The sequence below is a fragment of the Plodia interpunctella genome, chromosome 9 (genome assembly GCF_027563975.2).
Source record: "Plodia interpunctella isolate USDA-ARS_2022_Savannah chromosome 9, ilPloInte3.2, whole genome shotgun sequence".
Lineage (NCBI taxonomy): Eukaryota > Metazoa > Arthropoda > Insecta > Lepidoptera > Pyralidae > Plodia > Plodia interpunctella.
This window is the reverse complement of record NC_071302.1, coordinates 6,663,331-6,679,234: the sequence shown is the minus strand read 5'-3', so window position 1 is coordinate 6,679,234 and position 15,904 is coordinate 6,663,331. Positions and strand designations below refer to the sequence as shown.

At 32.5% G+C, this 15,904-nt stretch overlaps 1 protein-coding gene across 5 annotated transcripts in view; it reads right to left on the bottom strand.

Moving 5' to 3' along the window:
- The window catches only part of Abd-B (Abdominal B), an 87,553-nt gene that overhangs the window by 16,678 nt on the left and 54,971 nt on the right, over nt 1-15,904 (bottom strand). For 2 of the 5 annotated variants that reach the window (XM_053749651.1, XM_053749650.2), the window contains one exon: nt 253-341. In XM_053749651.1, coding sequence (XP_053605626.1) covers nt 253-263 — 11 coding nt within the window. In that variant the 5' untranslated portion in view covers nt 264-341. Of the gene's footprint in view, nt 1-252; nt 342-13,224; nt 13,244-15,904 lie in introns of those variants that run through there. The other 3 variants (XM_053749657.1, XM_053749656.2, XM_053749654.1) reach the window with 2 other exon arrangements.

Below are 15,904 nucleotides of genomic sequence, written 5' to 3'. Positions count from 1 at the left end.
AAAAAAACCTTAAAGTCTATGAAAAGTAAGTACTTTAAATATTACTTTTCAGATAATTTAATGAGGGTGAGTTGTTAGTCATGACAGCGATTTATGCAAAAATTTTCCTACATTAATTTCTTTACAACTAATTAATATTATTTCAGTGAATAAACCACAAAATTTTGTATTAATTTAGTAAAAAGGTTATACTTATAAGATACAATGAAAAATAGTACTAATGAATAAGTAGAATAAATTTTAAATTCAAACCTTAGTAGCATGTTCTGTGTGGCGTCGCCGCCTCACCTGTTTAGTAAGGCCGACCGCGAGGGCGCGCTCGAACCTTACCCGCAACAAGCCTGGAACAAAAGGACAAAACATTATTATTTATATACAAAATGAATGAATTACCGTATACCGCTAGAGATGGGTCTACGTCCAGTTTTTTCTCAATTACTTCCCAAATTGTTTATAAGCCACCATCCATGAGTTCAATTCCAACCGAAAGGCTGAAACTGGGTTTTTGTTTTATCCAGATAATAATTATCCATCGCCGATTGTGGGCAGAAATATCATTATTTTTGACGAAGTTTTGAAAGGCTCTTAGCTAGTCTAGAACTATGGACAATTTTAATACACAATTCATTTAATTTAATTCCCACAAGAACGGAATCCAGCCGGAGTAGCATATTTATTTATATATCTTCATTTTACCTACTGCATGCAGAAAACATTAAGTTAATCGTGTTTCAGAATTTCAATTTACATGGTATGCACTTATCAGTCGGTAGATCTCTTATCTAGTGTCCTGCGTGAGCGACAGAATACTGCAGGAAGCGGTCCTACACTGTGCATTTGAGTGATTACGGTGACAACTTTAACCGGAAATTAATGTTAATGTCACACCATATCGCGCAGCCTTACTGCATTTCATCGCTCAACTAGGTCGTCAGGTTAGTTAAAACACATTTACTTGTGAATTTATCGGTCATCATTAAGAATTAAATGTAATCAGCGTCTATCAAGCGCTCGCGCATTCTTCGCTGCAAGTTAACTGTAACTTGTGATATGAATATATTCATTGCCACATATAATGAATATTAATATACGGTATTATGCGGAATTAATGACAATACATGCTTGTTCCGCCTACGTGCCTGCGATTCCCTTACATTGTTATTTCATTACATATGTAACTTCAATTTCAACCATTACCAATGCTCCTTTTTTACAACTTACAACGCAGTAAAGTAATACAATAAGACTTTCTGTTTTAAGTTTATTAACTGGAATTATTTACTCGTAAAGACCTTAGTTACTTTATTCATAGGTAAATAATGAATTCTTTGTCACCCTACATTGTAAGCTAGTAAAATAAAAACCAAGATATCCTTGTTAAGCAATAAATTTAAAATTATTCATAAATGTCCACTTTAAATAAAGCTTTCAAATAATTTTACTCTATTTTTAAATCTCTCATGAAAGTATTTGATATTGATATACTTTGTAGCTCAATTATGAAACTTGACTAAACCCCTGAGATGTGAATATTTTAGTATTAAAAAGTTCTCCAAAGATTCTTGAGAAAAAGTAAGAAGCTAGAAGTTTCATCCCTTGCGAATATAGTCGAAAAAAATGGCATTACAAAGTTATTTTCTTTCTTAAGGGTGTGATGTCGAAATTATTTTACTAAAATTTCCCGTGGAAATTTCGGGATAAAAAGTATGTGTCATTCCAGGTTATACCCGTGCACCAAATGTCATGACAATGCGTCCAGTACATTTTGCGTGAAAGAGCTAGTAACTAAAAATATCTAGAGAAGGGCCCCCTCGCCCATCGCACGGGCAGCATTCCCGCGCTGAATTGCAATGGAATTTGTTAAGTTGTAGTTTTATTTAGTCATTCTTAAAATATATAACTGCCTCAAAAGTAAATGCCTCTAAATATAATGGAAGTATAGTGAAATTTCCATGTGTATTCAAGTCACAGAATAATCTGTTAAAAAAAGATACACAATTTAAATAAAATTATTCCGATATTTTTTTAAAGTTGAATTGTCATAATAAATTAGATAAATAGTCACCTGTTGACAGTCACGACGTAGATTCTACAACTTCATTTCGGTAGCACCCACGCTACTCATTTATATCAGAATACATACATAAAATTTTACATGGCAATGTTGGCGGGCACACTAAAATTTCAACGTTATTAGGTGCGTATTTTTTGTATTTATATCTGGCAAGGTACAGTTATTGGGCTGTTGTATTTTATTAACCAGTTAGAGGTAAGTGTGGCTTATTTGGAAATGTTTTCTCTTAATAAAATCTTATCTTGGAAATAGGGCTGCCTGCATTGTAAAATATTGCATTAACTAATTTATAGTTTTTTTTACACAAAATCTATTTCTACAAAAAAAAATCTATTATTCATTAGGGAAAAATACGTAAAACAAAAACAAAGCCTACTTAAATTAAGAATTATGAGCACATTTGTTAGCTAAGCTTGTTCCTTCCATTAGCAAGGAGGAAAATACTTATTCCCTCCGAGCTACTGAAAATCTCAGCAATAAATGCCCACAAGCGCAAAATTTATTTTATCGTTTGTACCACTTAAGGAATAAGATTGAAAACTGTTCCCGATATTCCCCGGTAATTTGTCTCCGTATTTTTTCTCCGCGGCAATAAAATATTTACGTTGTTCGAATGAATTCAGGAGTGGATTTGTGCGTCGTTCGCTCAAATTCTAATTCATTTTCATGAATAAATGATACGTTTCTATTTATTATTCATTTTCTTTTTCAGTATTTTTATTGACTTGATCAACTCACATTGTCGTGAGTACATAGGATAATGTTGTATAGCAGTTAAGTATAATGTCAAAACTTTTTTATTTTTAATATTTAAACGGGTACAGTTATCAAAATACATTACAATAAATGCATTAACTTTTTCAGGTATATTATAAAGATAAAATTGTATTAAGTAAAATTAAAATAGTAATACTGGTATGTTCAAAAAATTAAAACCATTATTTTCGTTCTCTTTTCAAATAATAAAAAGACTTAAGTGCTAAAATGGGTAGAAACTTTAAATTGCATTTCCAGTAATGGAAGAAAACATTGTTTCAATTTCGCGCATTGAAACGTAATGAAATGCAGGTGTTGGACGGTTAATGCAAAAAAAAAACCAGTCCGTGCACTTGGTTTCTCAGAAGTCCAGTATCTGTGATCTGATGGTTTTTACACAAAGTAAAGAAAGCGCAGAATAAATGTATGTGTTTTTCATTTTAATTTTTATATTGTTAAAAAAGGTTAAAAGGTGATCGCATTTCATGCTAATGTTATATATACAAAAGTTTGAGAGGATCCATGTATATATTTCCCTTACTCTTTCATAGAAAATCTTCTAGTTGGGTGAAATTTTGGATTGACATGGTTGCACATAGCACAATCTTGTCAAAATGCATTAGTAACTAATTCCCTAAGAATTCGGAGTAAAAAGTACGTTAAATTTCAGGTTATAATAATATAATATATGAAAGATTCTAATTAATGAGTTTCTTTGGATACATATATACTTCTGTCCCTGTCTATATTTGTGACGGTTATTCGCCGGATGCAACGATGCGCTTTCAGATATGATGTTCATGCGAGTTCGCTGTCTACATACCTCGTACATACGGTCACGGCTTAACTAATGTAAGTACAATGGATAAATTACATATCTCACGGTATCATATTTATGAACATTTTCACGGAATACTGTTTTCTCTGTGAGTATTCAAAGATGTTTTCTTAATAGTAGGCACGACGACGTCCACCGCCTCTTTTCAATAGCGAGAAACCTATCTTTTAAGAAAAGAGTCTATGGCTTTCTTAAAAGTCGGGTTGCCGGTGTCCATGGGCTGCGGTGTTTGCTTACCATCAGGCGTAACTCATGTTCGTTTTATAATAAACAATTTAAAATCTTGCTCCCTGTGTCCAAAGTAGTGTGTAGTCCAATGATGATTTAATGTGAAACGTTTTTATTTTCTTTTTTATTTAAAATTATCTTACAAGAAATGTATCGTTATGGTAAAAAATATGTATAATAGAAATGTAATGCCTGGTATGGTATAATAAACAAGTTTACTGATTTATTAGCTTTAATGTTTAATAAAATTATGACAAGCGGTTAATTATAATGTCGGGTGTATGATTTAATAAAACAACTTGATTATGATACACTAATCGAGAAATTTATGTGAAGTAAAATTAACAATTGTATCAAATACTTAGATGAATAGAACAACATTTGTATTTAGTTATGATTTTTGTTAAATCTAATCAATTTTTTATGCGAGTTTTAGTTTTTTTCATATTTCAGAGCTTTTTAATTATAAATTGTTTTTCAGTAGGAAAACAATTTTGTGCAATCTTTCTCGATTCGTATTGATCGTAAGATTACAGTAATATGAACATTTAAAATTATTTGGTTTACATTCTCTCAGAAAATCTAAACAATGTAAAAAAATGTTTTTATCGTATTTACTCGTGAGTCGACAGCCCTGAGGTCATGCGGAAAGTGCATTTTATGTATAATGCGACCTACCTACATGAGCACGCGTGTGTATCAGCTTTATGGAGTTGCATATCACATTTAGGGCGAGATGACTGCATCGCTTTGTTTCTGCCTTTACGGCTTTTATGAGTAAACCTAACGTAGCATAGACTTTATACCTACGCGGAAAATAATCCTTACTGCATAAAACGCTGTTGTGAAAATCTTGAAGGAAGCATTAGACAGTGATTGCCAACACCAATTCTTAGATAGGTCGTCATTCTCTATGATTAAAATATAAATAATTTCTACCGTATTATGTTCATCGTTAGGGAAAATTCACACCGTACTGTTAATTACTATACTTTGACACGAGTGAACTTTTTCGTTCACGTATTCATGTCAGATGCATTTAGGTGAATTGAATAAAGTTTGCCACTAGTTAGTAATAACACACACGGCTTATTATTTCTTCAAATAAGTAAATAATGATCGCAGGTATATTTTAAAACAGTACATAATTTCTGAAATTATTTTGCCAACCCTCAAAATAACAAATATCAAGCAGACATTCTAAAAAGGGGGACATAATCCACGACATATGTCGACCGCTACTTTTGCGGACTTTATGAAACGACTTATTTGATGAAACAATATCTTAGCCGTGGGGTCGAGACGCCAATGACAAAAACCATTTTGGCTCCAACTGCATCGTCTCGTGATGATAATATGGATGTCCTCATATGGATTGAACATACAAAAAAATACTGGAAGAAATATTATAACATTTCAAAATGTTTTGTTTGTTTAATTTGTGTTCTTTGCACGCTATTCGATTTGAGAAAATCTGTAGAATATATATTTTTTATACCTAAGATTATAGTATATAGTTAGGTATCTAAAGCTTATCTGTTGCATCGAAACATCTAATACAATTTTATTTCCGAAAAAAACTTGCTTCGTGGAAATAAAAACGAAAATTTAATTGAATGAATTATTTTTCTTCCAAAAAAATGCTGAAAACGTTAACTGGCAGCACATTTTAAATTTTTCTTTATCTAAGAGACGCTAAGAGATGAATCACCGTCTGTAAGGGCATTGCCATACGTTGAGGCACAAAGGGATCTTTGTTCCACAGTAAAGATTATGTTGATAGCCTAGACCACTTAAATCTTACATTAAGTATAAGTTGTAATCATATGATTATACCTACTTATGAATAAAATCTTACACTGCACATTCGATTATGTATAAGACAATTATGTTTAATTCTAAACTAGAAATGACGACATGGCTTTTTGGATCTTAATTCTATAATTCTCTCTGTACTAAATCAATACTAACCATAGATATGATTAGTATAGATTTATGATGTATTTATGATAAATTAATTACATATCTTATATTTTTGATACAAAGCCCAATACTAAAAAGACTTTAAAATAATAATTATCTGTATGACTCAATCGTGGACTGTTAGATAAAGGTTTTAGCACTATTCTAGCTATTTTATTTAATTCTACAAATTGTATTTTGTGAAATGAAGATTAAATAAAATAAAGATCCACTAGACGTTTTCATGTGTTGATTTTTTTAATAGATATTCCGTGCCGTAAGGGCTTCATTGGCAAGGCAGGTTGGGACAAGAGCTATTGTTTTGACTAGAGACGTGCCTCTCATGGTAAGTGCCGATTACGGGAACCGAGGGCGGACACTGTCGAGACGAAACTATACTATGCCAGTACATGATCCATATTGAGACGCTTCTGAGAAATCTCAATTCAGAAAATGGCATTGTCGAATTCTGGTTTTTGTAAGGAGACAATGAAACTTTCTGATACGATTAAGTAACTATTGAAAATAAGAAAACTGATTTTAATAAATTTGTGAAATATAAGTTTTAAAAGGTATATTTTGAGGACTATTACCAATAATAGAGTTTAATCAAGAGCCTAATTTAATTTTATTTTCATATCGGTAAAATTGTAAACTTTCCATGAAAATTATCTTATAAAAACAATATGACCCCGTCTGCTTTAACTTTTGAAGTCCGTCATGCCAATTATGAATGCATCAAAATACACAATGTTACTCTTTCGGCGCACCAAATCCTTTATTCACATCCATCGCATAAACTGCGCGTGTTTATCGAATTTACGGCTGTTTACACTATGTAAATACGTCTAGGTATACATGTTTATAACACTGTTTGTTACATCTGGGCTGGAAATTATTTCAGCGCGTTCCTAATTCAGCTACATTTGCGATGGGCTTAACAAGACCGGAGAGCGGCGCGCTTTTCATCTTTGAAGCGCAACATTTACATTTTCGTCTCATTTATTTGCTATTTCGGGCTCGTCCCTCCCCTCCGCGCGCCGCCACCACCACCCCTCCCACGCCCTCCAATGAATAAGTCTCGGCGTGCGTCAGGCGAGAGTAAAACGAAATTGGGAAGGAACGCTCTATAAAGTCTAATTAAGTTTGAAGTGAATGCACAAATGTAAGGAAATATAAAAAAAGGTCCGTAGAAAAGGAGAATTATTTTGTTGTGGCTGTTTCATTTGGTATTCAAGGCAGCTAGTATTTAGACTCATATTTTAAATTTGTATTCAATCCCAGTTTCGACAATTAACATTGCTTTACATACCTCATTCATTCCCCTCACATGTATCGTATGTGTATACATACCCTTCATAAATCGAGTAGTGTCTGGGTCTAAGTGGTCAAGATATATACTTAAAGTACCTACGTGAGAGTACGTAGCGTTATGAAGGCAATAAAACATTCAGTATCCTTTTAAATAAACATAAATCACAGTAAAACCAACGTAAATCAAAACACGAAATTCTGTTAACGCTTCAGTAAAAGAGGAAGCAGGATAGCGCATGATCAGAATGTAATCGCGTAATTCCGGCTTTTATTAAGATATTTTACGAAGAAAAGCCGTCACGTTGTTATTCAGGGGCCGTTTCGTATAAAAATAATGCGTCCCTTAACGCAAACCTTTTGTTTTGGGGCGGCGCAAGCACAATAGAAATTATTTCGTTGCCACCCTATTACTTGTCATTCGCGGCTTGCATTTAGCAGGATGCAACCGCTCTCCGTGATTGAATTTTAAATATAGAACAGTAAAAAGCTTTTATCTCGAACTGAATGACGACATCTTTGTGTCATTTGAATTTTGTGTAAATTCTTATTTTAAACATATGTTTTTATTTTTAAACAGAACGAAATTTTTAAAATTGCCCTGCAAATTCCTGTGATACTTTGAAATAAATAACGATAACTTTGTAAGAAAAAAACTGTTTCTATATTTTGTCTTCTCAATCTCATTTTCATCTGACCTGTTTTGATCAATTTATTTGAACAAAACATCTATCTTACACATAACAATAACTCTAATAAAGAGTCGTGATTTCTATGTAAGTATGTATAAGTCAGATTTCTGCGATAGAAAAGCGCGGGCCGAACCGAACCACCCCGGAATATAAATGACCTTGTTATATTTTCCGGGACATTGGCATTCATGGAGTTTCCACGGTGTGTTTCTAGAAATACCGACTTACATACATATATTATACTCTTATATTGACAATGTACATATATGCCTATAAACTATACAATACAGAGTTAAATGACAAAAGTTGATTTTCTACTTAGTAGATGCACTTGGATCGCACCTTCTACTATCTCTATTTGGAATAATAATGGTTGGAATAGAATTCTATAGTCCATCATTTGCAATACATAAATTTGTATATTTTTCTCATACCTACATTATTTTTATTTTATTTTGTACACTAAAGTTAAAGTTTTTAAATAAACAATTAATTGAGTACTCACATAGTTCGACCATATAGGTAGGTAGATATACTTATTATATTTTAAATTATATATTTCAACAGAAATAAACATTGACATTTAAATTCAAATTTCGAAACATTATAAAGGAATATAACTTCAAATTAAATATCCATTTCTCGGGTCGAGTCCCATTTAATTTACTCCTAGAAAGTACGAAATATCGCATAAAATTGTAAGAGCCTAATATGCATCCAAATGCGCCCAGCGGGGCGTCTCTGAAAGCCCTCTCAATGCAGTTATCCTACTGTTGGCGTAAGAGAGTACCTATATACACGAATATACAGACTTAAGAAAATATACTGTTAAAATTTCCATGCGTATTTATTTATATTTGCTTATAATTATTTTTTCTGTGCATAAGCAAATATAAATAAATACACAGACAATAGACAGTCAGAATTTTGATTTTAAAATGTCTTGTTTTACCTTAACTGTCTTGTATTGCCATGTATATAATAATAAGTGGCTATTTATGATACAATCGACCAAGTTTTAGATAGCGCACAGGAAAGCATATAGTAAGTAAGTATGTAATAAATTAATGATCAATCGTGTGTCATACAACGTTTTTCAACACGCTTTAAATGTAACGTGAAACGTCGATTAAAACACTATAACTATTGCCGTAATATCTCAAGTACTCAATATTGTATATAAATACTTCGTTCTAAAAGCGGTCTCACCACAAATATGTAGGTAGGTAGCTGGATAATATGTTCGATATTGGATCCGATGCGGGGAGAATACAAAAGGCTTCTAATTTAGGAAGCCACATGTGTACCTATACAAATACACTACGAATCACAACCTTATTTTTCCTTATATCTTATATATAGTATACAACATTTATATATGTATTTTTGGTTTGTAAACTGAAATTTGGCCTGTCTTAGGGTGAATAGCACCGTCAAATTTGACGTCGACTTTAACAGCCGCATCTCTGACGTTTAAACAAAAAGGCGTATTTTGCGTTTTTCTGCGCACGTCAAAGTTGACGCTGCAAACGTCCTATACCTATATATCAAAAATATCTAGAAGCCTAACCATGAGAAAAAGTATCAAGGCATTTTTTAAATGAATAAAAAATGTAAAATGTGTTTACCAACAAGACATATAAAATATGTGAAAATAAATAACATAGAGAATTGAAGTGTATAATTTCTTTTAGACATATGCAATCACTTAGCTGATATTCAAATTACCTACATGTACTTTAAGTAAATAAAAATATGGCATATCTACAATTTAATAACCTAAAGCCGGTCTGATAAAGAAATTCCACTCAACAGATAATTAAGAATATTCCCGGCAAATGCCTTGATTGGCATCGGCAAAGGAATTAAAGACAGAGATAAAAAAAGCAGTGAGTCGACTTGTTTTAATTCACTGACAACTTCTTTAAGTACCTAATTATTGCAAAAAAGGAAATTGAGAATATTAAATTTAATAAAGTATTTTATTTACAGAAATATCAAATACTTAACCTGTTAAACTTGGCTACTTGCTAATAACGAAATGTAATACTTAATGTAATGTTTTTCTAAAAACTGAAAAGTAACAGAACAATCTCCAACAGCAGAATCTCCAGTTAAACAGTAATGACCTCTATGCCATGGATTAAAACAGTGAATAAATTCACATAGGTACGTAGTTGTACTGTTGACTGTATTTCATAAATCTTATTCAAAGTTGAACATCTATTCGCGAAGGCTATAAATAACAATACAATGTTATAGATGCTACTAGGTTACCACAGCATCGAAGGGCGAGTTGCACCATCAAATTTAACGTTGACTTTAACCGGCCCGTCGCTGACTTTTAGACAAAATGGTGTACTTTGCGTTTTTCTGCTTACGTTAAAGTTAAGGTCAAAGTTGACGGTCTAACCCACCCTAAGTATAGATGGGCTAAATTCTTGAAGCTTTAACATAGTTTAAGATAAGATTTCACTTAAAACTTTTATGTCGTGGATGTCTGTTATTTGTCTTATAATGTTCCACCATAATTATGTAAGTATTTATTTATTTGTAAAGACTTTAGATTAATGTTTGTTAATGAATAGTTGATTTACCTATGTTACCGTTAATATTGACAGAGGCTACAGGTTTTTTTTATTATAATTCATTGTGTTAAAATAATGAAATTAGATTTTTCTCACTACACTACACTACTAAAAATATTATCTGTATGAATAAAATTTTGGCATTTTCTTAACTCGTTTGCGTAATAATTAATTCATCAGTACAATTATTTTTTTACATACCTACTTCAACTTTCTTTATGTTTTTTTATTTATCTTTAAGTCTTCTAAACCGATCTCTGTACAAATAGGGCTTAACTCCGAAAACCAGTTTAAGGCCGAGAGCGGTTCTGAGTCCAAGTTATTAACATTCGTATGTAAATCAGCCATTTTTTCCAGAACCTCAACCCGGCGAGCCTTTATCTTCTTGTCAGGGAGAAGATAAGAAGTAACTTGATATTTTTAAGGCCTCTGAAACCTTCGTGGTTTGTTACAAAAGTTTCTTAAATAAAGAGGTCCGAGTAACGGCATTTGTAATATCGTCAGAAAAGCTTCGCATACAGATACATATATCTGCATAATTATGTAATAAAACTAATAGAATAGATATGGGATATCGCTAGGAATTAATGAGTATCGCAATAAATTTCTACCGTTTGATTGTGTTTACTAAAATATTCAGGCCTGGCTACATAAACCGATTTCAATATTTATTACAAGGTAAATACCTATGCAAGCACACACACATCTTACATTATTTCGTATTCGCCACGGTCCTATACTTCTCTATACAGTAAAGAACACAAGTTGAAAATCACTTAATACCTAAGTGGCGAAATGAATTTCCAAGTTGAGCGTTTTATGCCGTCTTCGACCCCGTCAAATCCGACATAAAGAAATTTGCATGTGAACGAAGTAATGTTTACTTTGATGAATTTATTACCCTCAAATGAATTGAATAACAACGAGAGCGGGGTATAAAATTAACAAAGAAGGATGGGGTAACAAAACAGCGGTTGCGTAACATGGAACAAAGGGTGAAAGGCGGCATGAATATGAATGGCGCGCTTGGAGAAATTGGCCTGAGCAAGCGTTCTTCAGCCTCCGTCATATTTTTTCGTCGTTGCTACGAATTGTTTTTCAAATTGGAACGTTTTTTTTTTATGTCGATCTTTGCTCGGCTAGCTAGGATTAGTTTTAAAATGGAACAATGTTTTTTCTTTTTTTCTTTCAAAAAAGAAATATTATGCAAATCTCAGCCCATTAAAATAAAAAATGACGTAATACCAAAATTTATTTAATTTTTATTCTTTCTCTATCAAATTCCATTTTCATTGTTATTATGAACTAGAAATTATTACATATAATATAACGTATTGTTTTCTTGTAAGTTCAAATGACGATCAAAGAACTTCGTATTTTTTCTTTTATTTTCTTAACAACATTTAAGCAAACATTTCGTACGTGCAAAAAATTTTTCCTTAGGCGAGGCAATTTCGCAGTCAGCAACGAGTTTCCCCAATTGTTTCGGCCGGGTATTTATTAAATTACCCGGGACTTCGGGGACGGACAGACCGCGGGCTTAGCCTGCTCTTAATAAAGGTCTAGCTTAATATGGATTGTTCTTTCAAAACGGCCAATGTGTTTGTTTTGTTTCATTATATAATATTCTAAAGGCTGATAGGCTTCATTAATATATTTGCTATATTATTTATGGCGCTTCCTCAAGACCAACATGAAGCAGATATTATCCATAGAAGCAGCTTACCTTGTAGGTTATATATAAATTACATAAGTAAGTATATTTCCTATTAGTTTCCTACTTCGATGCAGGTTCTAGACATTTATTATACCATTACTTTTAACTTGGTAAGTGTTACAGAAATTAATCTCGTTACTGACAAACAAACTGGTATTGCCTACCTACTTATAGTCTTGCAAATAAATCTATATAAAATATATGTATAGGGAAACATACAAGCGCACTTGCTATTCAATAAGCAAATAAACAAGAGGGGTTATACGTGTTTTTGAACGCGCAGCCAAAGGAATATACCGCAGCTCCCAACTTGCCCGGAAACGTTATCTTAGTAGAACTATACAACTCACTCCCAGCAAATGAACCCTCCACAATCACCCAACCAAACTCAATCCCTAGCTCACACAAATTCCACCCTTGTTTTGATTACCAAAAGACTCAAATTCCCATCCTTAATTCAAATAAAGTAAGTCATTTTCCAACCAGACAGAAAAGCAATGCTGGCTCAGTAAACCTCTCCGTGACGAGTTAACCAGTTACCGCAAAACTGAAACTATTCAAATAACTTGTGCGTAGGTTAACTCGTATTCTGTATTGTCACAATAATTTTAAGTTGAAAACCTTGTTTTAGAGAATCACTATGAAAAATATTCCCAGTTAATTCATTGAAATTACGAGACAGACGATTGTCAGTTATGGTTGCGGAGACTGAATGTGTTGAATTGCTGAGCGTCTAAAGTGCTCATAAATCAAGTAAGTTCTCGTGTCGGATGAAAATACGCAACGCGACCCTGCCACGTAAAGAATTCAATGCCAATGCTCTCAATTCTAAAAAAAAATATAGTAAAAAAAGTAAAAAATAACTATTTTTAAATTTAGAATAGTTTGGAATGTCTTTAATAACAATTCATGTTTCAGGCGTGAAATAACTGGCCAATTTCTGGCTGGTATAGTAAAATTCAATTGCAAAATAGCATCTAAGTACTTATTATTGTTTCGAAAAATGAATAGAATGATAAAAACGAATATCGATTTCTTCAATAACAATATCTTCTTACCTGCGAGGATGAAGGGCAAATTCAAAGTTCCATTTTTATACGCGGAACGGCAAACCCGTTCCGATCAAAGTTTTTTTATAAATACACGTGGCAAGGGCAACCATGTTGCCGCGCGCGCCAATCAGAAAGCGAACTGCGCGAGAGAAATATGGCGGTTGTGCCGCGCATTATTATCATTATCTATTATTATATCACAGGGATTGGACGTTGTTGTGTGGGATGAAATGAAATTAGATATGATTTTCATTCACATTTTATTACTGTATGTGACTTAGTAGAAATAATTTTGAAAAAGATCTGTGTTTGGGATTAGGATAATTTTTATCATGAAATTAAATAAAATGTTGACTACATAAAAAAATTGCATGAAATATTTTTATTTGTAATACCACACACACATAAATTTCATTAAAGTACCTTAATGAAATTTATGTGGATTATAGCCACAACTAATGAAATAACAAAAGTCAATAAATTAATAACACAGGCAACTACAACTCACCAAGAGACACCAAGCACTATCAAAGCAGTAGGTACCTAAGTACTTGAATTTGTATGTTGATAGAGTGTGACTGAAATATGAGAACAGATGTTCGGGGTGAATAACCCTCTGAATCGTCGCGCTCGCTACACGATTTATTTATGCGCCTACGCACCACTACTTGTCATGTGTGCTTTAATTAGACAAAGATATTAATTGGCAACGTAGGTATCATACAATTTATGACATAACTGTGGTGTTTTAAACAACTTTTTGTCTATGAATTTAAATAAGTCAATTAAATGTTTAAATATGTAGTATCAGCGGGGAGTCTAAGCCGTATATTTTGGCATGTCGCCTGTTAATAAAATCATTAGGCATTTTTTAATTTTTATTTATTTAAACACGAACAAGATATCACATCTTGATTATAAGTTAAAATGTTTAATTAGGAACTCGGTTTAGAGAGAGCGGTTGGTGTGTTGGTCGGTAATTTATTAACATGTAAACAATGTTATTTCGTACATGCGTGTGCGACGACGGATATCCGTCAAACACCGGGTCCCATCCTTAACAGGCCATGGAACTTTCCTGGTTTCATTTTGAACAGGTTTTTGACTTGATCCTTGGCACGTGTGTTAAGTTAGTACTGATTTGGATAAATAATAATTCAACAAGAAAACATATACTAGTATATTTTGTGCCTCTAAATTAATAATTGCTAATTATTATCACAATAACAGAGATATCATTCAAACTATAATAAATAAGGTAAAATATTTCTAAAGTTTAGATATTTATAAATTAGTTAATTATATAATATTAAATCTAAGGTTTAAATACACATAAGATTTTTTAAGTTTTGGTATTCTACAAGTAAATAACCACATTATATTATTGTTAAATAAAAAACGCCATCTCGACTTATTCCTTTAAGAATTTATATATAGTTATTTCATTATATATATATTATAATGTGTGATATTGAACCCATATAGGCATATTTATTGACTTAGCAAGATATTTGTAAGCAGTCTGTTTGTAACGACATTTATTGCTAGATAAATAATTAAGAATATAATTACGCGTGGAATTTTTTACATTATGAATGCCCAATCAGTGATAAGGAATTTGTGACGCTTAAAAACACACTTAAAACACCATTAAAGAGAAATCTTGAAAACGACAAAGAAAAAACTTAACAGTTATAATTTTCCACGGTTATAATAGGAACGTTAGTACCGGGAGGGCTGAGGAGGGAAGGTGATTTAAGAAAATTACATTATAAAAAGAAGAATAGAATGGTTCGGGGGGACAGCGGCGTGGGCATCTCAAAGACATTATTATAAAATGTACCAATTTAAATTCAAACATAAACCTTGGCTGCCGTATTGAGACCGCCACGGTATATTGTTACAACTCGGACCGATTTCGTATCAAGTAATATTTCTTCAGAATTTATTGGAATGGATTTCTTTTCATTCGCAAAGAACGTGAAACGAATGTAGATAAATTTGTGTCATAATATTTTTGCCTGATAATTGCGTAACGTTTATTTTCCTCCAATTAAGTAGATGAATTCCAAATAAAACTCTAAGGTTATCATCCCAATGCCATTATATCATGAATGATAAATAACAAACTTTAAACAATTACATATAAAAAGTTTAATTTTTAATTTAAACAATTTCGGTTGATAATATTACCGACTATAAAAAAACAGAATTTCGTCTTAAGAATTGTTTTATTACGACATTTGGTAAAATTCAAATGTGATTTGAAATGAATGGAGAATTTAATGTAAACCATTTGATCCGTCGAAATCCACCTACGAGTTAAGTTTAACTACTGCTTTTTCTCAAATTGGAATAGCAGACACGACTCGAATTTACCCTGGAGCGGGAACTTAGCCAATAAAAACTTTCTTTGTTACCCGATACTATCGGATAAAGAACTCCTTCATTCCGCCCGTTCCTATTTCGAGGAGAATGACTTCAATGACGACGACCTACGTATAGACGGCGCTCAGATAAAGTTCCACAGGGAACTCTCAAGAAAATTACTCTTATCAGTCTCATGAATGTTGTTAAAACTTTTTAAATTATCAGATGAAAATTAAAATATCCGTCCCTGGAACCGAATCCGGCGAGGCGGTAGGCAAACCTGTTCTTACATATCAGTGCCGTAATATTTTAGTAT